Genomic DNA, 27,475 nt, shown 5'->3' on the forward strand with positions numbered 1-27,475 from the left:
TTCTGCTTTTGAGCCTGAGTCTCCATGGATTTCAGGTCCCTGGCCCCAGTCAGTCCCAGCAAGACCTGGAATATCATTGCGGGGAGAAGAGCATGGGCGGGGGGGGGGGGGGGGGGGGGGCGCAGCAGGCCTGGTCAGGCCTTTGATCGAGTTCACTCAACCCTCAGTGTCTCGGAGGGGGTTCCCAGCCAACAGTCACTCTTTTGTGTTTGTTTTACAATAACAGGGGCATTTCCTCAACTTCCCAGAAAAGCAGTGGCTTCCGAAGAGAGCACGTCCATCATCTTTTCCTCACCAGCCTCTGCTCCCTGCGTAACTGCTTTAAATCTGCGGCTCGCTGTGCCAGTGGGGAATCATATTCCCTCTCACGCGTGCAGAGGGAATATGCAACCGGCTGCTCCCCGCCCTCCCTCCTCAGTGCCCCCTGGAAGGCGTGTCCTGCATCCTCATTCTCACAAGAGGGTGGCAGGAGCTGCAACTACCAGGTGTGAGGTTCGGAAGGAGGCACGCAGCGGGTAGAGGGCACGTGCCCGCTAAGCCAGCCTCTCTGGAAGGTCACAACCGGAGTTCTGTGGACATCTCCTGGGCCAGAAACCCCCACATCAGCACCAGCCCCTCCCCCAGCCCCCCAGCTGCAGGAGAGACTGGAGAACATCACGGACATTTTTTTTTAACCTGGGCACATTGTGGTCCCCATTGGGACGTTGTTAGAAAGAATCAAGAATGAGATATTTGATGACCTGGAGACTTAAACGATCCACATGGGGATTAGGTGTGTCTGTGCCAAGCACCTCCCGGAGCTTGAGGCCGGCCAGCTCCCTCCCTGTGCTCCCTCCCTCGCTCGCTCGCTAGGCGGGGACCCGTACAAGGTGGGGCCATGCTCTGATGTCCCAGCTGGTGGCCCCCCTAAGTTCACGGAGTGATTTAGTCTTCAGGGAGAAAGGAAGAAAACATATTCGACCTCCTTCTCATCCTTGACTCAGCATCTGAAGCTAGAAATACCTTATTTTTTTTTTTTAAGCTTCTGTGAGCATCACTGTATTTGGGGAATTTGCTCAGGCGATGAAACACAACCAACAGTTAACAATTCAATAGTGCTAGGATAGATCATGCCAATGCAGAGAAATGCCATTCTGCAGGGAGCCTTCTCGCAATGCTGACAGACGCGCCTAATTGTAATGCGGGTGTAGCTATTGCACCAGCTGGTCCAGCCCCGGAGAGATGGTTGATAACTGCAGGCTTTCTCATCCAAGCGACAACCGTGCCACGGTGGGTGCTGCACCAAGGCTGACACAGCGGCAGAGTCTACGCCACCCGGAACACAGGCAGGGGCGCACACTTTCTGCGTTTTGAGATCTTTATTGTTGAGTAACTCACTGGGGTGTCAAAGCATGTGATAAATCTAAACAGAAAATCAGAGATAAATATGACAGGGGAATGCCTAGCTTACATTCTGTTCTGGGTAAGAGAATTTGACAAGTGAGTGCACTTATTGAACGCTGATGTCTCCATTCTGCTCCTCACAAAGCGAGGTCACGGGGAGATGGGGTTCAGGAAGCTAAGGAAAGGGAAAGGGAACTAGTAGGCGGCGGTCCTCTCATTTCACTGACTTCATCACGGCTGCAGAAACCCGAATCTAGACGCACGCACAAGGGAAAACGCGTCTGCATTCCTGGGGCCAGACAGAAAACGTGCATCATTTATATCTCCAATGCTAAGCTTGCAACTTGTGACACGAACACATCTTTTATCCATAAAACAGGAATAAAAGATTTGCACATGTTCCCTTAAAAAGATCAATTGGTTGCTCACAGGCAAAAGAAAGAGGGAAAGGAAAAAAGGAAGGGAGGGAGAGGGAGGAGAAAGGAAAAAGGCAAAAAGAAAAAAAAAAGAACACCATTTTATATACCTATGTATTTTACTTGGATTGGTCATCTTGGAGTATGGGATTCAGATCCATTTACTTGTGTGCTTTAACTTAAATAGAAAAAGAGAGACGAGAGAAGGAGATTCCCCAGAAAAAGTAAAAACCATGTGCGTGTATATATATTCAAATAAAATAAACAAACAAAACACTGTGGCATATACTGATTGCCAACTTGGAAATCATGTTAAGAAAACATCAGATAATTCTGAATGTAGCTAATAACTCTTCTGTTTATGGAGCCAAGTGACTCTTCATCGTAGGTGATTGAATTTGTGTTTAAAGTAATCATGGAAATAAGAGTATCCAGACATAGCTCATGTCCTCAAATGCAAGCAATGGGACAGCCCTCAGCTTCTCCATTTTAAAATGTGCATTAAATCACTTTAATTACATTTCACAAAAATCTTCCACTTAAATGATTGTTCTAAATTCAATGGAAAATTTTCTCCAAATCCGTAGTTCAAGTTTTGTAAAGTGACCAAGACATGCAGCATACATAACTGCTTCCGGGCACAAATAAATACCTCCCCCCCTCTCCCCGTACCTCCCCGCCGCCCCTCTGCCCAGGAAAGCTGCAGTCCTCCAGGGCGCTGCTGAACAGGTTTCTCCCAGAGCCTGAGCATACTCCTCGCCGCCCAGGCCCTCGCCCTCTCTCTGTGAGCCTGTGCCCTCCTCGTCCTTGGAGAAGGTGGGAAAGGTGGGAGGAAGCCCCCTTGTCAGAAAGCCTTCAAAGGTCAGCCTTCCTTATCGCTGCCCTTCGTGGTTGGAGACAAGCGGGGCATTGGAGGGAGAAATACTGCTCTGAATAATGACAGTGACTTCTCTTCTGCCTCATGGGTTGGAGGAAAAATAGCCCCCAGCACTCACTGAACATTACCTGGGCAAGTGGCTGTGGAGAAAGGTCTGAATTGCTGGCACTGCCTATTCCTCACAGCCGCTACCTCCTCCTGCGGATGCCAAGACACACTGGGGGCAAACAGAGGGACTCCATCCGGAAAGCTGATGCCACCGTTAAATATCGCAAATGACAATCTACTGGATGCGTGCCTTGCGTGGGTCGTGGTTAGATGATACATGTTTTCATAGGAAGCCTCTCATTATACCTTGAATCACGATACATGAAATATTATTATTATTGATGCTGGTTGCCTGTTCTATTTTTTATTCCACTATCCTACCTTTCACCTTTCTCCCCCAATATGGAACATTACACTTCCAATTGAAGATGCAAGTATATGGAATCATCAAAGGAGATGAAACTTATATTAATCAATTAGACGTTTCGTAGCATCCCTAATACAAAATTTGCTAGCAAAAAAAAAAAAAAAAAAATTAATTGGAGCCCTGACCTCTTTGGCTCAGTGGATAGAGCATCAGCCTGCGGACTTAGGGGTCCCAGGTTCGATTCCAGTCAAGGGCATGTACCTTGGTTGCAGGCACCTCCCCAGTAGGGGGCGTGCAGGAGGCAGCTGATCGATGTTTCTCTCTCATAGATGTTTCTAACTCTCTATGCCTCTCCCTTCTTCTCTCTGTAAAAAATCAATAAAATATATTTTAAAAAATTGATTGGATACTACATAATTTTTTATTATCTTGCATCAAGTTTAACCTGCTCTTATAATCAGCATCAAACACAGCCATAACATTCTTGTAAAGCCCTGTTTATAACTAACTACTTGCCTTAAGGTGATTGGCTAGAGAGCAAAATGATGGAGCGGAATTACGATTTGGGACTACATTTGGGATTCCACGGAGATCCTATTTAAAGTCAGGAGAGCTTTCTGGTAAGGTGCTTCCTTACACTCATCCAGGGCACAGCTGGGGGTCTCCTCGGGGCTTTCGCAGCTGCTGACGATGGCAACGGCACTAAATGACCTTCTCCTGACCTTGGTGTCGGACAGGCCGGACCCTCGGCCTGGGGGGGCCTTCTCCATGTTGTGCAGCTGCTGGTCCTTCCAGTCCAGTTGTTTGGCACTGCAAAAGGGGGCGTAGACCTCCACGCTCCCCTCGAACTGTAAGCAGTTCACTTTGTAGTACTTTCTCTTCACCTCCAAGACATCGTTGAACCTGTGACCCCAGAGAATCTCCCGGGGGACGTAGGAACTGCGGGATTGGTGGGAGGTCCCCGTGGAATCGCCCGTGTAGATGAATGTCACCAAAATCTCAAAGTTGTCCTTGGCCACTGCCTTCCGGTCCAGGGAGTACAGAGGGCTCTCGTGGTCGATTTCATGAACAATGGTGACGGGCGTGACAAGGATAATCTGGTCATTGACCAACTTGAGGTCTTTGAAGGCCATTGTCATGCGGCCCTCGCTGTCTTCTGTGTAGCGGAGAAGCTGGGCCCGCACGGTGCCTTCCACCACGTGGTTGGGCCGGAAGTCCCCGATCCGCCACATGAGGCAGAGTTTCCCATCTCTCATGCCGATGAGGGCGAAGTAGCTGAAGCGGATGGTTTGGGCTCTCTTCCGAGCCGTTGCCATCTTGGCCAAGGCAGCTCCGATGATGAAGGTATTGATGATGCAGCTCAGGATGGACTGGAGGATGACCGTGAGCACGGCCACAGAGCACTCCTCGGTGACACAGCGGTAGCCGTAGCCGATGGTGGTCTGGGTCTCCAGGGAGAATAAGAAGGCACCCGTGAAAGAATGGACGTTGTCAACGCAGGGCGTGATGTCTGGGTTGTTCAACAGGTCTCCGTGGTGAAAGGCGATCAGCCAAAAGATGGAGCCAAATATCAGCCAGGAGAGGATGTAAGACAAGGAGAAGATGACGAACATGTGGCGCCACTTGGTGTCGACCAGGGTGGTGAAAATGTCCACCACGTAGCTGCCCCACTCCCCGAAGATGTGCTTGAAGTACACGTTGCAGCTGCCGTCTTTGTGCAGCAGCCGCCGGCGGGCCCGCCTCTTCTCCGCGATGATGTGCTCCGGGGGGTAACCCGGGTACTTGGGGTCCACATTCACGATCGGGTAGCTGCTGCCGTAGTAGCTCATTCTTGCCTACAGCCTGCGGGCATCCAAGTGAGTTTTGTAGCAGAAATAGTTCAAGGTCAGTTGCTTTCTTTTGGTTTGGGTTTCCAGTTAAAACCTGCAAAAAAAAAAAAAAAAAAAGATACTCACTTGAGCTTTAACTTCCATCTTTACAGGAAATTGTCAAACATGAAGCAATGCTATGCCGTCCCAGAGAGCTAAGGCTTGGTTTGAACGCCAGAGATGCTCAGTATGGATTCAGTATGGATTACTCATTTGAGTTTAGGATTCAACTCAGCCATTGTAGGAATAAGATAGGAATTAGAGACAATAACCTTTTTATAAATGCATAAGGCTTGAGTGAACACTATGATTATCCCAAAGGAAGCCTCAGTACTTTTTCTGAACCAACGTCAAAAAACATTCTCATTTTTATAGCCTCCTCTGGCATGAAGTTACTTAGAAAACAAAACAATCGATAACGCTAAAAGGCAGACTGTGGCTCAGACATTTATCTAGCAGCCTTCTGAGCTTTCTAGCTGTTCAATCAGGTGGGTTTCCTTAGAGGAAGGAGGCAGAGTTCCCGCCTCAGTGTGACCATGTAACTGACATGCGGGGCTATGCTATGGTTTCTCACCTTCAGCTCCTACTGCTTCCTCTCCGCCAGGCGTTCCTCTTCCTGGTGTCCTCCGGACAGCACAGAGCTGACTGCAACAGCAGTTCAGATTCAACTCCTCACCCCACTTCTACCTTTACTCTTGAGAGGGAAAAAAATCTTCCTTAACCCCAGAGGAGTCACAACCCTCCCAGTTCGGCTTCCAGGAAGGTATAAAATTGCTGTGCCTTTGTCTCCTGACACCCATCCTTTTTTTTTCTCTTCTTTTTTGGCACTGGAAGCTCTTCTCTTCCTCTCTGAATAGAAGCCCGAAAATTTGCCAAAGTTGCTAATCTTATTTCCCTCTTAAAGGGAGCACACTTCACACAGACCCCTCCCTCCCTCCCTCCCTCCCTCCCTCCCTCCCTCCCTCCCTCCCTCCCTCCCTCCCTCCCTCCCTCCTCGGTGTATCCCCGAGGCTCTCACAGTCATCCCCAGGCAAAACCATCTCCATCCCTCCAAATCCAGTCTTTTAAAAAAAAAACACATCCAGACAGAACATACAGTTCCTATCGCTGTTAGCATTCACGGTCTAGGCCAAAGGTTTCCCCAGCTCCGGCCTGAGAGCAAGTTTTAGAAATCCAATGTTGAATGGCCTTTAGTTACTTGCAGGTGAAATGAAGTCGTCCCTGAAGCCCAATTTATTGGAGTGTTTTCCACTCAGTCTACCTGTGCTGGGCCGGGGAAGGGGGCGTCAGAAGGAGGGGCACTTGCCAGGACCTGCCACGCTGCACTGAAAGATGCAGCCGGAGTCATTACTATTCCTGACATGGAGACACCGCCCCCCTCCCTGAACTCAACCAAGGAACGGATCACTAAGGATTTGTCCAGTCCTCCCAGCTGCCAAAGGGAGGAAAGAGTTAATTTCCCTCCAGTCACAAGGAATCATTTTTCCTCCTCTCCAGGGATCAGGCCCACTTTACAATAAACACTTTGTTCCATGGACCACTGTGGGGATGGACACTCGGCCAAAAAATCCCGCAAGGCATGGGCGAGTGTCTCTCTGTCTGTCCATCCACCTGCCGCCGATCACTTCACCGACCCGCCTGTTGTGAGAAGCCCTCAATTGTGTTTTGGGGAGGTCACTGCATAATTTCAGGATGTGCCCCAGGGCTGAGAAAACGCTTACTGGAATGGTGAATGGAAGATATTTCTGCAAATTTTGTCCACAACATATATTGTTCCTTGTAGGTTCCAGCCTGATTTCTCATTAAAAGGCGGCTGCCCAGGGGTTCTCAGTCTCCACTCTCTCACCTGGTCATCCGAGGTGGGAGAATGGGCACATTCAGAAGCAGATTTGGAGATAGGGTTGTTTTCCTATTGAACGCGTCCAACCCAGTTCCTTAAAGGGACCTGCACGGATCGTGGGAGTCTGAGAATCACAGAGCACAGCTCATAAATCAAGAGCTACTGTGCGAATCGGAACTTTTCTGCTGCCAAAAGAAAAATGATTTTTATTTGAAATGGCATTTGGTTGGCATCGTTTTCAATTCCAGTGGTGCCAACAACTTCCATAAATAAGCCGTTTTTAAAACACCTCCATCAGTATGCTCATTGGCAAATGAATTTTCAATTAAGACAAGCAACAAGTGAACAACTCTGAGTATGTGGAAAGTGTATTTCTGAATCATGTAACAATTGCAAGGATACAAGTTACAGCTCTGAGAATTCGGCCCCACACCCACCATGTCCTTCGCTGTGGTTCACGACTGGGGTCGTTAATTTTAATTTTCCAGAAAAAAGCTTTGAGATTCTGGTTAGGGCATACACTTTACTAATCTATTCTTAGATTCTCTACCCATTCAAAGGATGCATTTTCTAGCAGGCGATTTTTTTAAGCTAACCCATAGATTATAACTATTTTCTTTAGTCTAAATTCTCAGGCTACCCAATGAGCAAAGATGTTTATGGAGGCCCCTTTGCCAAATGGCTAGACAAGATAAACACTGATTAATCCAGTTTCCTAGATCATGTTGATGAGAGCACTTTCCCAGTTGTTCACCATCAAATAATAGAGGATTAGGCTTGCTGATGGACCCGGCGGCCTCTAGTTAACACTTGTGTTTCTGAGGATTAAAACCAGGCTCCACATGTTCCTCGATGCTTTCATAATCATCTCACCACTGACTCCACCATGAAAAAGCATTGGCAGCGTTCTTCTCTATTTCCTTTTGCACGTTAAGCTCCTTGCCCTCCAGAAACAGGGGGTGGCCATTTCACTGGCTGCAAAGTTCTCTTTTTCAAGTGAGATTGGAAATGTGATCACTGCCACGGCACAACTGTGGGGTGTCAAGTTCACAAGCACATGCTGGGTCAGGTCAGAGCCCCTTCTGCACCGGTTCCCACTGTCTCTCCAGATCATAATGACAAAGGGAGAAAAAGGACAGCGATTTCTTGGCCCTGACATGGGAGTTCTTTCCAATGTGCAGCCAGAGTAACAGATGGGGGTGCATCCTGAGATGGCCACAGAAGCTCATTACCATTTGTGAAGACACCTAGGGCAGCTGAAAGGTGACCCATTCGCTTCACCCCACAGACACCTGGGGCAGAGCAACTTAGAAGGGACAGCCACCCCAATCCTGACAGCGACTTTTCTCAGAAGTTCCTTGTATTAAGCTCAGACATTGACAACAGAAGAAATGTTCCTCGATCCACTTAATCTACTCTGACCAGTGAGATCTGACCTTCGTCCTCCGTCTCCTAGGTCTCTGTCTGAATTCGAGGAGAAACCTCTACAGATTTAGCATGTTTCCAATGAGCTGCATGCATGACAGGGGATGTTTCCAACCACATGAATAATGTCCTGTCTGTCTGTCTGATTGTCCATACGATTCTCCTCATGGGACTCGCCGGTGTGCAGCAAGCCTCTGCTATTCTGCCATAGCTTCTCAAATTCAACCAAGCAGACGCCTCTTGTAATTAGTTCTCCAAGCTATGCTGAGGGTACAGCACAATGCTCCAGGCTTTATAACCCTGTGCCACTTGGATAATAAAATTTGATTTTGTCTTCAGATCTACGTAAGATAAATAGAGTAAGAGTAACTACAAAAAATGGTCAAGAGTATCTCTGGTAAAATTCATTATAATAATGCCCATGGCCTTTCAGATCTACCAGTAGCCTTTTTAGAATGTAAATGGCTTAGGTGAAGTCATCATTGGAAACCAGGTTACTTTCCTGGCAACTATTAGGCACGATAAGTGTCAGTGGAAACTGGAGAGCGACGAGGCAGAGAGCAGAAAGGGTGGCCTACATTCCCAGCACGGGCCACGGTCTTTGAGGACGGGCTTGGGTGCCTGGGGAGGGGGACAGGAGGGCCGGTGAGAGAAGGCATGGCCAGATGGCACATGGGGGTGGGCTTTGGTTGCTGGGGAGGAGAGTAAGAAGGGTGCTAATGAGTTAGAACAGAACCCAAACAAGTTAGGTTATTTTGCTCAAAACTCATCCTACAAGTTGTTGCCCTGGAATTGTGCCTGAGCCTTATCTTGCCTGGAATCCTCTGAAGACACCCAGACACTGAGGTGGAGCCCATCATTCAGCCACTGAGCACCTGCTTCCCCCAGGACCTGCTCTCCAGGGGACAGCAGCTGTGTTCTCTTCTTCCCAACCCTCCCCTCCAACCCCGTCAACTTCTCAGTGGCCATGGATTTGACCTTTTCCCTGCTCTAACCCGGTCATTTCTCCTTCTCAATCCATTTCAGAACGTTTCTTGCCAGTTGCTGACAGGAAAGGAGTCATATGTGTTATGAGAAAACAAGTGAACTGAAAGCTGGTGCTGGGAAGGAGAGGCAGAAGCCCCAAGTAGCGGGTCACGTCATCTGGAGACCTTCTGTAGCCCAGCTCTGCCTGAAGTAAAATCTACCTCCCACCGTAACCCTGCCTCATCCACAAAGCTGCTGCACTTCATACAGGAGAAGAAATCTGGGGGTTGGAGGGGTTTCTTTATTTTCTGGATGTCAAGATAGTACCCAAGTAACCTGAATTATAATACTCAAACTATCCTGGTTTAAAAGTCAAATTAAGAAATCGTCTGAGATAAAATGATTTTTGTTGTTTTGCTTTTGCACAGAACCGATGAGTTGGGAAGCAGACCCAACGCCAAGTCAGCCCTCAGGACCCTGATCAGCTTGCATAAGTCACTGTCTCTGGCCCTCAGTGTCCTCAGCCGTGGTATGGGGTAACACCTGTGTCACTGAGTTACTGGGAGGTTGAGGGGGATAATTAATGACAGGCCATCTTCACTGTGCCAAGCTCACAGCAGCGATTCAATAATTATTGCTCCCACAAGGACTCAGTTTCCCCCTCTGAAAAATGTCAGAGCGTCTGTGGGAACCCCTTCGAGAGCCTTCCCCTTGCTTGACAACCAGGCAGAAGCTATGTGATTCCCAAGAGCTGTTTTTATTTAAGGTCAGGGACGGCATCTCTGTGTCCGACCACTAAGCCACCTGGGCTCCTTCTCTGTCTTTCCACTCCTTCTACAACCCCACGGACCGGGTCATTATCCATTTATTTTCACAACTGCTGGCAAATAAGAGGTCCCCTCCTTCCTTGTTCTCAACACTCACACACGTACAACTTAGTTTAAGAAGTTTATTGCTATTTACTCTGAGTAATCCAAGACCGATAAACTCGGCAGGATTTGACAAGTTAAAGAAATTTATAAGGTAATTACTGTGGACAGAAAAGAAGGGTTCTATGGAAAGTAACCTCACAGGGTGATCTGATCATAAATCTGTAAGTGGACAGGTCATGGTGGGTAGTCATGCCGCAGGCCCAAAACTTCCTAGTAAAAGGTCTGTCTTTGCCTTAAGCCCGCCCTGTCCACTGTTCTTGTGCATCTGGGTTAACACAACTTGGAAATGCCAGGGCACTAGCTCTGGAAGGGATATTCATCCTCAAGAGAGCACATAATCTTGTTAACTGTTAATTATCCTGTAATCCAATCCCCGCCTGCTTTCTCCTACATCCGTGTGAATTCCCTGCTTAATTCCAGGTGCATAAAAGAAGCTGCAAAACTCTGGAGTATTAGAGATCTGGCTCCCACCATAAGTTGTCACTTGGCTCAAATAAATGCTTATAAAGACGTTTGTACGCCACTTTATTATGCTTATTCTTTGACTTAAATGATATGTACATGTTGTACTAAGATGACTCTGAAGGTTTCTAGTTTTTATCTTGAAAACAAGCCTGCCCATCCCTGTCTTGGTTGCATGCCAGCCCCCGCTGCTCAGAATTTACCTGGCGCTGACTGGGCTGGTGCAGAAGTTCAATATTATGAGGTCTTATGTCCCTTTAGGAGACCACAGACCAATCTCCCCTGGTGTCAGGAAAGTACTTCACCCAAAGGCCTCCAGAACTGCCCAATGAAGAATTTATTACTGATTGTTCCTATTCTTGTTTTGTTTTTACTTTTTTTTTTTAATTGAACTCCTATTTGTGTGCCAGACCCACCCATTTTTAGGAATGAGTGAACAGAGTCCCACCTGTATGGAATTTGCATTTAAAGGTTGGGCATGAATAAACATGAAGACAATACAGTGAGATAGTCACGGATCTTGGGAAGCAAAGTGAAGGGATGGGGAGAATGGCTGGAGCAGGATGAAGGGTACTGTGTAACAAGGGCGGTCAGGGAAGGCTTGGCCAGGACCCCATAGTCAGCCCAGTCTCCTCTTTCCTGGCTCCAGCCTTGGGTGATGCTCTCAGCTCAGGCCTTGTTCTTTGTCCTGATTGTTTGTTTGAGGCCCGTCACGATCTGTCTGGTTGTCAAGGCGCTCAAGGTGCTTGCTATTTTATTTCTAGGTGTGACCTGGCTGCTGCATCTTTTGTTCTGAGTTCATCTGAAGGCCTGGTCCTCACAGGAACCTCTCGTTACAGGAACTCATCTGCATTTTATCACAGAGTTCAGCATCTCCTGACTGGTTTACAGAACAACCTTTTAAGCCTTTCTTGCCACGTTCACCCCAGTGATTATCCTAACCTGAAATGAAAATATCCCTTCTGCTACCATGGGGTGCTGGCCGAGCTCCACCTGGTCCTGCAGCTGCACAGTTAAAGGGTAAGAATATGGAGACCAAAGCCTCAGATGATAGCTATGGTTCTACCACATCTTAGCTGTATGATGCCAGCATCTTAGAAATACCTTTATGCTTCTTTGTATTTATTTAAAACACAGGACAATAGTTGACATCTCAAGTGGTTTTTGTAAGGAACAAATCCTATATAATAAAGAGCTAATATGCTAATTAGACCAAACAGCAGAATGACCAATCGGACGACCTTCCGGACAAAGCCTGGGCTGCTAGGGCTGGCTGAGGCAGCAGGGGCTGCGAGAGCCAGCTGAGGCTGCGAGGGCCTGCGAGGGCTGGCCGGGACTGCAAGGGCCGAGTCCCTTGCGTGAATTTCGTGCATCAGGCCTCTAGTGAATGATCTAAGAGAATATAAAGCCTAGCACCGTGAATGCACTCATTCCATACAGTCTTCTTTAAGTCTTAATTTGAATAAACATTTCTCCCCTGTTTTGCTCTTGTCTGGGAACGATGGATACCTGAGCTACAATCTGGAAGATGGGTGGGGCTTCCTGAATAAGAAGAAACAGAGAAGGAGTTTCCCGGGCAGAGGAAGAGCATTCGCAGAGGCTCTGTGATTCACGGATGCACAGGGCATGCTTTCCAAAGAACTGAAACTGAGGCAGAGGGAGAGTGTCAGGGGGAGCTGAGCCTGGAAAGAGAGGTGGGACATACATGACCTAGTAGTGATATGATAAAGTTTGCATTTTTAAAAGATCTCCGACTATCCAGTGGAAAATTGGTGGGAGAAATTTAAAAGCAGACATGGTAGAGATAAGCCGGGAAGGTATTCCATTGGCCAGGGAAGAGATGATGGTGGCTGGTATTAGGGTGATGCCAGTGGAGGTGGCGGAAGCCACCTGTCATGACAGTGTTTCTTCACCCTGCACTGGCGCAGGGTCACGTGACCTTGGAGTGGCCAATCAAAAAATCTTGAGAAGGGACACAGGGTGCTGGGTCCTATTACTCCAGGCAACTACAGGGACTCAGAGGCCAGTGGTGGGCGGTGCACCCGAGTCTCCCTGGAGAAGGGCACAGTCACAGCGCCCAGAGAGACAGTCCTGAGGTAAGATTCTGCCTTGCCTCTTGTTTCTGCTCAAATCAGATTCCTTCTCTTCAGACTTCCTTTGAGGCTGTAAGCTACCTGGTATCTTATCAATAATATTTTCCCCACTTTGTGTAAACCAGGGCTATTTTTGTTGCTCGAAACAGAGAAAATTCAGCTTCGTTTACATTTTAAGAATATCTCCAATACGCGAGAGTATGGCCTAATCACTCTCCTTTACTCCTATCATGTAAACTAGCAGCAAGTCCTGTTGGTTCAACTTCGACGGAGATCTTCATTCTGATCACATTCATCATTGTCAAAACCGCCACGTCCTCAGTGGACCAGGTCTTCAAATGACCACAACAGCTTCCTAAGAAATCTCTTTCTGTCCCTGCTGTACTTGAATCTATTCCTAAAACAATAAAATAAAATAAAAACACAAATATGGTACTCCTCTGCTTAAAACCCTCCAGTATCTTTCCATTGCAATGAGAGTGAACTGCATAATCTGTATTTTATACAGAGTGTATACATCTGACCTCTCCCTATCTCTGGAAATTCTCTCCTATATTCTTCTCACTGTTCACTCTCTAGCATCACTGTCTCTGTCTTTTTCACCAACATAGGGGTCAGAAAACTATAGCCTAAGGGACAAATCTCATTCACTGTTTTTATAAATAAAGTTTTATTGGAATATATGCAGACCACTGTTTATATATTGCGTATGGCTACTTCCCATCAGGCCACCACTGCAGTCTTGAGTAGTTGCAACAGAGATCACATGGTCCACAAAGCCAAACCTATTTTCTATCGGAATCTTCACAGAAGAAAGTTTGTTAAATTCCACTCAAACACACAATGATGCTCTTGCCCCAGGGCCTTTGCACTTTCTTTTCTGCCTGCAAAGCTGCTTATCGTCACAGATACCTTATCTTTGATATCACCTTTTTAAAGAGGCCTTGATGATGAGGACTTAAACGAAAACCCTTCACACCACAGTTGTGTGTCTCATTAACATGCTTTATTCATTTTAACACACTTTCCATTACTGACTGAATTACTTGTTTTTTGGCTGGACTGCCCCCTGGACTAGATTGTAAGTTCCATGAGAGAAGGTCCCATTGTCTTATTCACCACTATGCCCCCGGCAGCTATAGAAATATGTGGCAGGTAGGCACTCCTTAGTTCTGTTTTGAAGGAATGAACGAATAAATCCTCAAGCAATACACACTGAGCACTCCAAGGGATTTTAATCCTAGAGGAGAATCGTCATTGCTGGAACTGCACACACATCAAGGCTGACAGGTCTCCAGACACCAGCGCTCAATGCCTTCCTCTGCCCAAGCTGCCAGATCACACACAGTTACAAAAAAAAAAAAAAAAAGAAAGAAAGAAAGGAAAACTGCATGTAGCTATTCAATTATGCCACAGAACTACCTGAAAATCTGCAGTTGAAAAAAAATGTGCTTAGTACTAAAAAGTGTTCAGTAAACTTTGTTAAAGCAGTGATTAAATTATTAGAAATGTGGTTCTCCTTACACTAATGCAGGTTATTATACTGTCACATTAAAAATCCATTCACATATAACATACATAGATTTTACTTGAACTATTTCTGGATGTAAGTTGGTTCTATGTGACAATAGTCTATGAACTTGGTACATCCTCTGATCCAGCAATGGCTGTGGAAGCAATTCACCTGAAAGACATGATCGTGGATGGGCAGCGAGTCATGGCTAATTTGTAGGGCTATTTGTCATAGTGAATGTTGGCCATGCCTAGCCATCAATAAATGTGGGATTGTTTCATAGGTGATGGTACGATCATATCATTATTCTCTACTCTTAATGTAGCCATTAAAGGTGACAGAGTGAAAGAATGATAGGAAGAAAGAAGCCACTGTTTAGTGGAAAAAACAAAATGGGTACAATATACACTTCTTAAGCTTTAACATATTTTAGCATGGGGATGAAGAAAAGACTGAATGACACAACGAAATGCTCACTGTGGCCTTCTCGGCTTGGTATGATATGTTGTCTCTCCCCCCCCCCCCCCGCCCTTTTCTTCTGTTTGCTTATTTGTATTTCCTGAAATTTTGCAATGAGCATGCATTACTTCCGCAAAAAAAGGAAAATAGGTATTTTCAGCTGGGACTGTCGAAGTGGACCGATTCTCAGGCTGCGTACGGGGAAAGCAAACCAACAGCAATCTACAAGCATTTATTAGCATGCTGAAAAGGCAGCTATAAATAGCCCAGAGAGGCAGACAGTCTCACAGACGTTCAAAGTCAGACAACGATGCTGTAATTTTTGCTGGAACAATCCACAGAAACAAATATAGTGACATTTAATTCATCTAAGTAAAACCAGATCTCATTTAAAACAAGGAAAGGGGAGGGGTCAGAGGGAGTTGGGTCAGATTTGGCCACGGGGGACCAATTGGAGAAATCATGAAAGCAGTTGGGAACGAATTGGGGGCACACAAAGCCGAGTTAAAATTAAACAGGCACCCAACGCAGCCCCCCTCCCAGCATCCCTCTCCTCCCTTCACCATTCCAAAACATATTAAACTCCTAATACCTTCACTTCTTGGCTTGGTAGATGAAAATCTGTTTTTGGAATCTTTCTTTTATCTTAATATTTTCAGTAACTTAGGAAAGAAAATGTTAAAAATTGTGCTATTTTGTAACTTTACTACTTTAAGGTCTATGTTGATAGACTTTTAAGACCCAAGTAAATGGTCCTTTGACATGAATAAATTTGAGGACAGCAATTAGATATTCTTGATGTAGATTTGCTTAAATAGCTGGCCCTAGCCAGTTCTTAATAATTCATATTCATGAACTTCAAAACCTCATTTGGATACCCCTACACGCATTCTAGTATGTCAGTGTTTTTCAAAGCATAGTCTTCTAACAATCTATTTCTGAAATCCTAGGGGGCATGATATACCTACAGATCCTTGGATTTCACCCCAAACATTCTGATTGCGTCCCCCCCACCCCAGTTGATTCTTATACATCCTCAAGATGGAAATCTACCTTAAAGCCTCAAGAATTGAGAGCCTGGATCTGACAGACATGAGGGCAGTTCAGATGCTTGCTTGATTACTGGTAAGTCTAACTGCATGTTTGCAAAAGTTATTCCACCTCTTTGAGCCTCCAATTGCCCACTGGAGAAGGGCATACCATAGGACTGCATGGCAGGGTTAATGAAGTTGTGTCCCCAAACCTCCTTTCATAGTAACTTGTGTTTAATACATATGTAACTGTAATGCTTATAGCTATGAGTACAGTTCATTCAAATGCAGATCCAAGTGAGGCGGGGGTGGGGGAGGGAGGAGAGAGAGAGAGAGAGAGAGAGAGAGAGAGAGAGAGAGAGAGAGAGAGAGAGAGAGAGGAGAGAGGGAGAGAGAGAGAGCGCGCCAGTTTTTTCACCATGAATCACTGATTGCCACCTGCCCAGACTTGTTGGAAACTTCCCTTCTAGCACCTGGCTGCTGTGACATCATCCTCAGGGAGACATGACAGGGCGGGCGGCCCAGAAAACACACATATTATTAAGAACAGAAGTCATTTTGCACTAGTCACCGCTTTGCCTTCTAAATGCTGCGTTACCTATGACTGACCTTTGACAGCTCCCATATCGTTTGGTTTGGGAGCTGCGTTGGTTGAATCTGACTGTCCATTCCAAAACCATGGTAATTTATGGAAGGCCTATGCGCCGTGGCTTTTGACCTTCTCCAAGTTCGGTATTTACGGTATTCCAACAGAAAGCCAAGTCCTAGCTTGCTGTTTTCCCATCTTGTGAGCACTACCTGCAAAGTATCCTCTTTGTCAATTTGCAGCGAGTCTATTTATTAGTCTATTCAATCTGATGGGAATCACTGAACTCACATATGTGATTTGCCTGTAGATCAGGAACCCCTTGGATAGTGTCGATAACTTCTTTGACCTTTAAATGATTGAGTTCTGTGTTAAGCTGTTAAAATGAAAACGCAGGTCGGCTTTATTATGGAGGAAAGTAAAGCAACTGTTATTGATTGTTACTTCAATTCCCATTTTCCCTTGTGGACACAGACAAATTGAGAAGCCCTTAAAATAAGGACAAAAGATCTCCCTAGGAAGACGCAGACAGAGAGTCTCTTAAAACAAAACCTTAAGCAGAGTGTTGCCGATCACAGAAGATTAGCTTTCTATTAGCCTGCACCTTTGCAAGGGCACTTGGAACAAAAGCATTGCCATTGACTACAGATGATGGAAGAGGTAGGTCGCTGACGGAAGTCAGAGCATTCGATAGGCTCTTGAATGTCCCTGTGTTTCATTTTCTATACTTGCTCCACCACGTGTCCTTGTGTCTCCAGCACAGTGCGATACAAGAACGAGTCCTCCTACTGAGTCAGAGGTTTTGACTCTTCACCTATGAATGCCTATACAAGCAGAGGTGAACCAAGTGAGTGAAACCTAAGAAGAGAAGTGGCACTGCTCCCAGCATCTCTTAGGTTGGACTTTTCATTGTGATGGGCACCAGGGAGCTCAGGGAGGGGCAGATAGCACTTTCTCCTTAAACCTGGTGGTAAGATGTGAAAAACCTTCACTGTGAGACACTATATTTATCTAAGTAGTAGAGGCCCCGTGCACAAATTCATGCATGGGTGGGGTCCCTCGGCCTGGCCAGCGATCGGGGCCGATGGGGGGCCAGCTGGCCGGGGGAAGGGACCACAGAGGTTGGGTGGGCAGCCCCCCTTCCCCAACTGGGCTGATGGCGGGAGTGGGAGGGGGAGCTGGCCGGCTGTGGGAGGTTGGCTGTGGGAGTGCACTGACCACCAGGGGGAAGCTCCTGAATTGAGCATCTGCCCCCTGGTGGTCAGTGCACATCACAGCAACTGGCTAACTGGTCGTTTGGTCGTTCAGTTGCTTAGGCTTTTATATATATAAATACCAATGCCTGTAAAGGAACATGGAACCAGCCTTTATGAATTCTTTAAGTCGGTCAACATTTAAACATCTGAGGCAATGTGAGGACTATTGCTTTCCTTGAGGAGGTCAGTCTTGCCAAGGATACTCCGGACATTCTATCAGAACAGCCTGCCAAGAGCACAAGCTCTATGGCAGAGTACCATCAAAGTGGCATGATATAGAGAGAAACCAAGATGGCGGCATAGGTAAACACCTAAACTGATGCCTCACACAACAATTTCAAAACTACAACTAAAAGACAGAACGGACACCATCCAGAACCACAGGAAAGCTGACTGAGTGGAAATACTACAACTAGAAGTAAAGAGGAAAGCACACTGAGACTCAGAGGAGCTGCAAAAGGCTGAGGTACGGAGACACACACATGGAGAGGACAGGCGGGTGGCTGAATGCACAGGCAGCTGAATGCATGGGCGGCTAAGTGCGCAGCTGGCTTTCTAAAGTGGGAGGGAGACGGAAGCTCCTGACGGCACTGAACTCCAGTCCCGGGCTAGACTCTGGGAAACCAGATTCATTCGGGGGGAATCTGGACTGTCAGGAAAAGAGAAAGCACACTGAGACTCGGCAGCTGTGGAAGGCAGAGGTCTGGAGGGGCGTGCGTGCAGAGAGGACTGACTGCTGAATGCACGGGTGGCTGAGTGCGCAGCTGGCTTTCTAAAGCAGGAGGGAGATGGAAGCTCCTGACTGCACTGAACTCCAGTTCCGGGCAAGTTTCTGGGAATCCAGACTCATTCGGGGGGAAACTGGACTGTTTGGCAGTGGGCGAAACTCGAGGGTGGCTTTCTCTCAGAGGTGCTTGCAGTGATTACCAAGGAACACTGAGACCCAGGGGCCTCATAGGACAGGGCTGATGGGAAGCCAAGGCTGTTGGCTATGCCCTGAAACTCTGCCCCATTCAAGCTGAGCACAGAGGCTTTTGCAATTTTGCAAGTCTTGTCCCATAAGGGTGTCTCCAGCAAAGAAGTTCTCCCAGTGTAGACACAGCTGATCCTCACGGCCAATTGGTCTGGAGGTCAATTCCTCCCAGTGATACCAATAACAATCAAGACTTAACTACAACAAGGCTGAGCACACAGTCCACAAAGGGGTGCACCAAGAGTGTCCACCTCAGGTAACTGGGGAGGCCGAGCCACTGTGCCCTAGAGGACACCTACCACACAAAGCTACTCCACCAACTCAGGGAAGCAACGAAAATGCAGAGACAAAGAAACAGATCACAAATGAAAGAAATGGAGGAAAGCAAACAACTGGATATAGAGTTCAAAACCACGGTTATTAGGTTTTTCAAGAATTTCCTAGAAAAGGCCGATAAATTTAGCAAGACCCTCGAGGATATGAAAAAGGACCAACTAGAAATTAAACATACACTGACTGAAATAAAAAATATTATACAGAGACCCACGAGCAGACTAGAGGACCGCACGAATCAAGTCAAAGAGTTGAAATACAAAGAAGCAAAAAACACTGAACCGGAAAAGCAAAAAGCAAAAAGAATCCAAAAATTTGAAGATAGTGTAAGGAGCCTCTGGGACAACCTTAAGTGTACCAACATCCAAATTATGGGGGTGCCAGAAGAAGAGAGAGAGTAAGATACTGAAAACCTATTTGAAGAAATAATGACCGAAAACTTCCCCTACCTGTTGAAAGAAACAGACTTATAAGTCCAGGAAGCGCACAGAACCCCAAACAAAAGGAATCCAAAGAGGACCACACCAAGACACATCATAATTAAAATGCCAAGAGCAAAAGACAAAGAGAAAATATTAAAAGCAGCAAGAGAAAAACAGTTACCTACATGGGAGCCCCCATACAATTGTCAGCTGATTTCTCAATAGAAACTATGCAGGCCAGACAGGAGTGGCAAGAAATATTCAAAGTGATGAATATCAAGAACCTACAAGCAAGATTACTCTACCCAGCAAAGCAATCATTCAGAATTGAAGGTCAGATAAAGAGCTTCACAGATAAGAAAAAGCTAAAGGAGTTCATCAACACCAAACCAGTATTATATGAAATGCTGAAAGGTATTCTTTAAGAAGAGGAAGAAGAAGAAAAAGGTAAAGATAAAAATTATGAACAACAAATACATGTCTATCAATAAGTGAAACTAAAAATCAAGTGAATAAAAAATCTGATGGACAAAATAAACTGGTGAATATAACAGAATCAGGGGCACAGAAAGGGAGTGGACTGACAATTCTCAGGGGAAAGGGGTGTGGGTGGTGCGGAAGAGACTGGACAAAAAGAGTACACCTATGGATGAGGACAGTGGTGGGGGGAGGTAAGGGCAGAGGGTGGGGTGGGAACCGGGTGGAGGGGAGCTATGGGGGGGAAAAAGAGGAACAATTGTAATAATCTGAACAATAACGATTTATCAAATTAAAAGAAAACAAAAACAAAGTGGCATGATGTTGTGGATCCAAAAGGAAGGTGCTTAGGTTTGAGATCTTTCCTGGCAGGTGCTGTAGGGTTCAGAACAAGTCACCCCAAGTTGTGCAGACTGTTTTGAGCTAAAGGCAACTTTAGTCACATGCTTGAGAGAAAACATCTGTCCCTTCCTTAACGACACAGAAGAACTTGAATTAGGGGCCTTGTCCATAGTAAGAGATGCTCAGACATAACCTCTTCCCCCTATGGATAGGGCAGGACAAAGTTCTTATCATCCTGCACCGTGATGCTCCCAAGGCACCTTATGTAGCTCAGGATGTCTTATATGCCCCTGCTCTTTTTCCGCCTCTGACCCTCTCCTGAATGTGGGGTCTCTGACACGCTCATGTATTCCGGGTTCCCGTACATATGTATGTATTAAATTTGGTTATTTTCTTTAGCTGATCTGTCTCATGTCTATTTGATTATTAGATCTTGAGGGTAGAGGGAAGTTTGTTCCTCCCCCACAGTGCAAAGGAGCTTTTCCAGCATTGTGCTTTTGTGGTTAATTCTTGATTTTCTAGGCTAATGCAGGAAGATGGTGCCATAGGTGAGCCATAGAAGGAAAGCAGTGAGAAATCGATTTGCATTTGGCTTAGAATAAATCATTTGCTTTGGAAAGAATGCCCCATTTCTGTGCATGGTTGGCTATTGAAATGATTTTCTGTTCCCTGATTCCAAGCTGTCAGACAAACAGGATGTAATCAAGGGGAACATTCTGGGTGGTAAAGCAAAAGGCAGTTTGGGAGTTTTTATTTTTAATCCCTTGGACTAATTCATCCAGCAGATAATCTGCCTATGGAAATCTGAGTGGTGCTTGGTTTGAACAAATAGATTTCCCACATTCAAATCAAAATTCACCACTAGCCAAAAATGCAGCATATGGAGAAAGATTTCTAATATGTTTTGAAAATTAAACATTTTTTAGCTGCTGATTTTATTAAAATTACTTGTAACCATTATAAATGTAGCAGGCATGACCTCCTTTTATTTGAGGCTGACTGGAGGAGGGGATGGTAAGATATGTTTTATCTGGTAATAAAATTAACTTTTGTTTCAACTTAATCAGAATGCCACTTTGCACCCATGTAGGATAGATAACATTTATTCAACAGATGAGCCTTGGCAATACTGCAGAAGTTTAAAATCTTAATAGAAATAATATGCTATGAACTAAGATAGTTTTTTCCATTCTAGGACCAAAGGAAGAAATATTGGCTTTGTAACTGAGAAATGTAAACATTATTGGCATTTGAATCCCCATATGTCATGTAACTTTCTTGTAGAAACAGATGGGATGTTCTCATTAGAAAAAAAAATATTAGAAGACAATCCTCAAATCAGATTTTCAACAAAATGTGAATAGCCCATGCAAGTTTCTAAAGCCACAAACATTTAAGAGAAGAGACATACTAGTCATTCATATTTGGCTAAATGGCACCAAAATCTCCTGAAAACCAAAATGTAAGATGCCACTGCTCACTCCCCAGCACCACCAACCCAGAGTTTCCATTTGGTTCTTGGTCCCAGGGCTACCTGGGTGTGAAGACAGGATCGACATGCCTGTGCCATCAGGCAAAGCTGGTCTCCACGCATTCTCCCCGGCAGGGCCGTTCATGACCTTCTTCCCTGTCATTCCGTTCAAAGAATGCTCTTTGTATGGAAGTGACACATTGGGATTTGTGACCTTGCCCATCTGTGGGCATATTTCCCCGGTCCCTTTACCAAAGGAGATTTCCCTGTCGGTTCAACAGAACACACTAATCAAAATCTCAACTATCTCAATAGTGACAGCTGGGGAACCGAACAGTTCACCAAGCAGTTCAGTGTGGTGCAGCCCTGCAGGTCCAGCTCACAGACAATTTGTGATGCTGACCAAGGTTTCCCTGTGTGCGCCCAGCTCTCACTTCGAGTGACAGCCGCCCCTCAGTCTGGCTGGACCCCTTCTTTCAGAGCCTCGGTGCTGTGCCACTCGCCCCTCATCTGAACAACAATCCTGAAAAGTTGGTGTTATTTGATCTCTCGTGTATTGTCCATCCGCAGACTAAATCTTAGGGAAATGGAGTCTTCCCTGTATGTCAGAGAGATGGAAAGTGAAAGAACTGGGATTGTGTCCCACGTCTCCATGACTCGATTATAAATGGTGCATGAAGACTAAGGTCATGTTCTTGGATTGTACATAGCTTTTGTATATAATAAGGCTCCAACCAGATTCTAGAATTGAGGTTATATGCTATTCCTGGGACTCCAAACACCAGGGATGCAGGAGATATTTGGGGATCTGTGGTTGTTTGCAAGCTTCCTTGAGATAGGTCTACACACTCTAGAGCAGCCGTGGGCAAACTACGGCCCGCGGGCCGGATCCAGCCCGTTCGGCTGTTCTATCCGGCCCGCAGAGCTGAAAGAGCGGAGGGTTCTCTTGCTCTCCCCTCCGCTCCTTTACTTTGAATTTATATTAGTTCACACAAACACTCCATCCATGCTTTTGTTCTGGCCCTCCGGTCCAGTTTAAGAACCCATTGTGGCCCTCGAGTCAAAAAGTTTGCCCACCCCTGCTCTAGAGAGAAGCTCAGCTCTTGAACTGCACATCAGTATACACAAGCACAAGGGACCTTCAACCAGCAAAAGCCCACCTGACGGAGCCATTAAGAATCTGAAGAAGTGTCACCCAGGAAAGAGGATCCAGAGGGAGCTCATTGGGTGATGCTGTTTCACGGCGAAGAACGTTTCCAAGGGTGAGACTACGCAGCCAATGGGTGGGCTGGAGGGAACGGCTGTTGCCTTTAGACACCCTTTGGAATTACACGGAAGTGTCTGAACACAAAGGGAAAAACAATGGAGTGTGGATGATGTCACAGAGCATCCTGAGGAAAGCACAAGGGTAAAGCTTCCTACTGCTTGGATCCAAAGTCCACACTTATTTTGGCATGAATTCCTTCTGCAGCCAGAAACCTGACTCTTACGGAGGGATCAGTCTTAATCATAAGGGCTCAGTGCGGAAGAGAAGGTGTAAGTGTGTGTGTGTGTGTGTGTGTGTGTGTGTGTGAGAGAGAGAGAGAGAGAGAGAGAGAGAGAGAGAGAGAGAGAGAGAGAGAGAGAGATTTGGTTCCTGATATGGGAGTTAGAGCATCAACATTCCCCCACACGTGTTGTAGGTTGTTTATGATTTCAATGTAACTAGGCAAAGGCCATTTTCACTGAGGGAGACAGAAAATTGGCTTAGCTCTCCTCAAGGGTGTTCTCCAACTATGATCAGAAACCTGCCTTCTCCTCCAATAATAATGGTGATTCTGGGCCCCCCTCTGGCTGGGGAGAGACTGCCCAGCGTTATTCCAAGAGGGCGAGCCAATTCTTAGAAACAGAAGGACCCAGCCCGGAGCGTGCTTTTGCTATTCAGAGCCTTACCTCCTCACTCTGGCCTGCATATCCAAGGAGGCAAAATTCTTCTGCCTTAATCATCCAGGGCCAGGTACCGAGCAACTAGGGACCACCCCCATAGCCCAAAGCCTGCCACATTTTTTACACTGGCCAATTATAAACTATTCACCCTGGCCTGTCTTTCCTTTCTGTGCAAACGACAGAGACCATGACCTAGACCTTCCCCTCACTCCCATCTCCACCCCCTGACCACCGGGTGTCATTCCCCTGAGGTCTTCTGTAGCATGCCACATCTCCTGTCTTGAGGACCCATGACTATAATAAACTTTATTTTTCCTGAGCCCTGACGCCATCTCCTCTTGTGGCCACACCTGACTCTCATAAAAAAGAATACAAAACAACCTAAGGTGGTGAGGTGAGGATGGGAAATAAACCACCAGAACACATTTCCATCTTCATTTAAAAAAACAAAAACAAAACTGCACATGGGTAAAGAACGTATTATCATTAGAGTCTAGAATTAAAAAAAAAATATTTTGTAATCCTCTCCTGAGGACATGTGCATTGAGAGAGCGGAAAGGGGAGGGTCAAGAGAAAAACACTGATCAACTACCTCCCCCATGCACCCCAACCAGGGACTGAACCTGCAACCTAGGGATAGACCCCCACAACCTTTTTTGTATAGGGGACGATGCTCCAACCACTAAGCCACCCAGATGGGCTAGAATTTTTTTTTTTTTTTTTTAAGTGAAAGTAGTACCTTCCTAAAACTGCAGATGGAGGGCAGCGTCCTGTGAGTGTTTTAGCCATGGGAGGTCATTGCCAAGGCTGGTCTAGCAGCTGGCCTGGCGGAATACACCACCCATAGCTTCTCACTCTGTAGCCAGCGGGCCCAGGGAGCTGAGAGAGTCACCCCCATCGCCTGGAGATAGTGTCAAATGCCTTCCTAAGTGTCAAATGTGACATAAGTGGCTCAATAGGTGATATAATGGCCAGATTCCTAAGGTCAAAGGCCAAGAATTTAGGATTGACCTGAAGTGGGCATTGGATGGGCGGGGGCAGGCCCAGCTCTGCCTGTGGGAGGACAGAGCTCAGGAAGCGGCTGGAGGGCAGGGTAGGGAAGAGTGATGGGGCTCCAGCCAGGCAGCCATCCGGCCACCCAGGGAGAGGCAGGGACAAGGGAAGGGAAGCAGAGCTGGGAGCTGAACAGAGGGGAGAGCCTTGACTTCAATGGCTTAGATTGGACTTTTGGAGTCGGACTGATTTCTGTTTGGACCTCATCCCTACCGCTTACTTACATGAATCCAGCCCAGTTACTCTACCTCTGATCCCCATCCCTGGGAAAGGGTAACGCTGAGAACCTACTCAGATTAACTCTGTGTAACAGCAGGTGCCCATCACTGCCAGTTTCACAGGAAGCTGATCCCGTGGACAAACCAGGGGCTTTGCCTCAGCTGATCTGAAACAGCCACTGTGACAACCACAGAGGCAGACCTTTGGATTTCTAAAGCTCCCCAGGTGAAGTGACTGGTTTGTCTTTGTTAAACTGTGTATACACAAAAGAATGTCCCTGGCCCTCACTGTCTTTACTGTATTACCCTCAGGCCAGCCCATCCCAGCATACCTTCTCAGACCTCAGCAGTATGTCTGGCCTGCGGTAAATGGCCTCCTCAGAGGGGCAAGGCGGGACATGGGGAGGGGGTGGGGGTGGGGAGGGCGGGGGTGGAATGTGAGTTCTGGAAGCTGCCAACTGAATGCCACTGGTCAGAAAACCTCATCAGGAGCAGGTCGGGGCTGGTGTACACTGCCTCTGACATCGCAATGGCATTCCACCTTCCTCAGTACAAAACTGCACCTGGCTGAAACCGGTTTGGCTCAGTGGATAGAGCGTCGGCCTGCGGACTGTAAGGTCCCGGGTTCGATTCCGGTCAAGGGCATGTACCTTGGTTGCGGGCACATCCTCGGTGGGAGGTGTGCAGGAGGCAGCTGATCGATGTTTCTCTCTCATCGATGTTTCTAGCTCTCTATCCCTCTCCCTTCCTCTCTGTGAAATATCAATAAAATATATTAAAAAAAAAAAAACAAACAAAAAAAAACTGCACCTGCTTTGTATTTGCACAAACCTGAGAACAAGAGGTATGTTTCCTGGAGTTGAGTCAGCTGAGATCTGATTCTGGGCTCAGCTATTATATCAGTTTCCCTCCTCTCTGAAACGGCTAATAGTTATCGTCTTCACTTAGTTTGTTCTCCTAGGCTCTAGCTACCCGGTGGAATGAGATGAAAGAATACCTGCGAGGTGAGATTATTAAAGGCTTCCTAAAGGAGGCAGAGAGGAGGGGAACTCGGAAAGGTCACACTGCACTGAGTAAGTCACCAGTTTGGGCTCTACCTTCAGGACTAGGGGCTTTCTGAGCCTCTGGCAGTAATGCCCCAGCTCCTTCTGAACCCTCAGAATGATTTCACGGCTCTTAGCAGGGAATGCGTTTTATATAGAAAAGCGTGGAGAGTTTTATAGATAAGACATGATTTTGGTTAAACCCCAGGCCACATCCAAGCAGCCCAGAGCTTGCGAGTGGACAGTCTGCAGCATCTCAACCTCCGCTGCCCGCACTTGTGCAGCCATTTCACCACAGGTGCTGCACAGTTTTTAAAACACAGAGGTACCTGACTCTTTAGTCAGGGCACGGACCTCTTTCCCCTAAGACTGTCAAATGGAAAAAATGATAACAGCCAACACAACAATAGCCGTCCGTGTGAATGAATCAAAATTACACCTATTTTTTTTTTTTTTTGTCAGATCAGCAAGACATATATTTTTTGGTGTACCGCAGAATTTTAGTAATTTGTTTAACTGGTCTGTCTGCACCACGGGATGGAAAAGGTTGGGAATCGCTGCACTAGTGACCTGGGAACCTGAAGATGTGGGAAGTGCCAGGAGCTACCCACTCCCTGGCAATAATTCTGAGTCGCAATGGAAGGGCAGCCATGAGTAGAAGGAAAACGTCAGAAATCAGAAAGCCCGGTGCTTCGGTGCCTACTCAGACGTCAGTGTTTGAGGAGCTGTTTATTGAAGTGACCTGTCAGCAGGTGGTTCTTTTTCTTTCTAATGAGTCATTACAGCATATCTGTCTATATTTTTAGTTGTAAAGGCGCAATTAATTACAGACCAATGACAGCATGTTTTACCCACAGTTTCAAATTCTCAGTGCCACTCTGTTGTCCCCTCGGAGCCGTGGAAGAGTGACAGAGACATAAAAAGAGACGGTTGTATGAATGATCATTTCCACAGGAAATTAAAGACGCACCCTTTTCCACATTGTCCCACGTCAATAAGTAAAGCTCGGCTGGCTAAGTCATCATGTTTTTAGTCTCTGAATGTTACTTCCCTTGACGGATCTATAAATGGCACAAACGCTCTTAATCAGTTTGCTCCAGCGCTCCCCAGAGATGCTCTGAGACAGAAAGACTATTCCCAGCCCCAGGCGGTACGGCAATAAAGCCTGCCTACGGAGCCAAAGGAAGCACCATGCTGGTGCCTCTTGGCAGGCGTTCTACAAAAAAGAATGAGCTTCAGAGAGCAGGTGAGAATGGGCTCAGGCTTTGTAACCCACCACGTGGTCTTACCTTAGTTACAGGTAATGAAATTTAGGTCCAAACCCCATGGCCTTTTCGTCTTGTAAGAGCATCGCATGGAGACACCTCAGGGTTCTTCTGTGTCTTCTCCCTCAGGCTTTCTCACAAGCTGTCAGCACCTACCGCCATGGAGATGAGAAAGCCCACAGGAGAATCTCGCTCTTCTTTGCCTTTCCGGGCGCATTCACCACACACAAAGGCCACTGAGTTCTGCTTCGCTCTCTCTCGTGAATCAACACTTTCTTTAAGGGGTTCCCATGCCGACACGGAGCGGACAGCCTTGCCAATGGTGGCTCACAAAAACAAGAACCAAGGAGAAAGCCTCCCCACTGCCTGTCTACATCTTTGTCTTTCAGTCCTCCCCAACAATAAAAATCTCTCCCAAATCACAAAATGG

At 46.5% G+C, this 27,475-nt stretch overlaps 2 protein-coding genes across 8 annotated transcripts in view; both read right to left on the reverse strand.

Moving 5' to 3' along the window:
• The window catches only part of KCNJ2 (potassium inwardly rectifying channel subfamily J member 2), a 336,141-nt gene that overhangs the window by 289,984 nt on the left and 18,682 nt on the right, over positions 1–27,475 (reverse strand). The gene's annotated exons all lie outside the window — the stretch shown is intronic.
• On the reverse strand, positions 1,019–27,299 carry KCNJ16 (potassium inwardly rectifying channel subfamily J member 16). Of its 6 annotated transcripts, XR_013961207.1 has the most exons (4): positions 27,070–27,183; positions 5,534–5,653; positions 2,560–5,014; positions 1,343–2,471 (listed from the first exon to the last, which is right to left on the reverse strand). XR_013961207.1 is itself a non-coding variant. In XM_080680214.1 (3 exons), exon 3 carries the CDS (start codon positions 4,918–4,920, stop codon positions 3,661–3,663), a length of 1,260 nt encoding a protein of 419 aa, XP_080536340.1. In that variant the 5' UTR covers positions 4,921–5,014; positions 5,534–5,653; positions 27,070–27,246; the 3' UTR covers positions 1,345–3,660. The 6 variants fall into 6 exon arrangements, 3 of the variants coding, with proteins under 3 accessions (XP_080536339.1, XP_080536340.1, XP_080536338.1); XR_013961206.1 differs by lacking the exon at positions 5,534–5,653 and having other exon boundaries at positions 27,070–27,299; XR_013961208.1 differs by lacking the exon at positions 27,070–27,183 and having other exon boundaries at positions 5,534–5,833.

The sequence above is a fragment of the Plecotus auritus genome, assembly GCF_963455305.1.
Source record: "Plecotus auritus genome assembly, chromosome: 7".
Taxonomy (NCBI): domain Eukaryota; kingdom Metazoa; phylum Chordata; class Mammalia; order Chiroptera; family Vespertilionidae; genus Plecotus; species Plecotus auritus.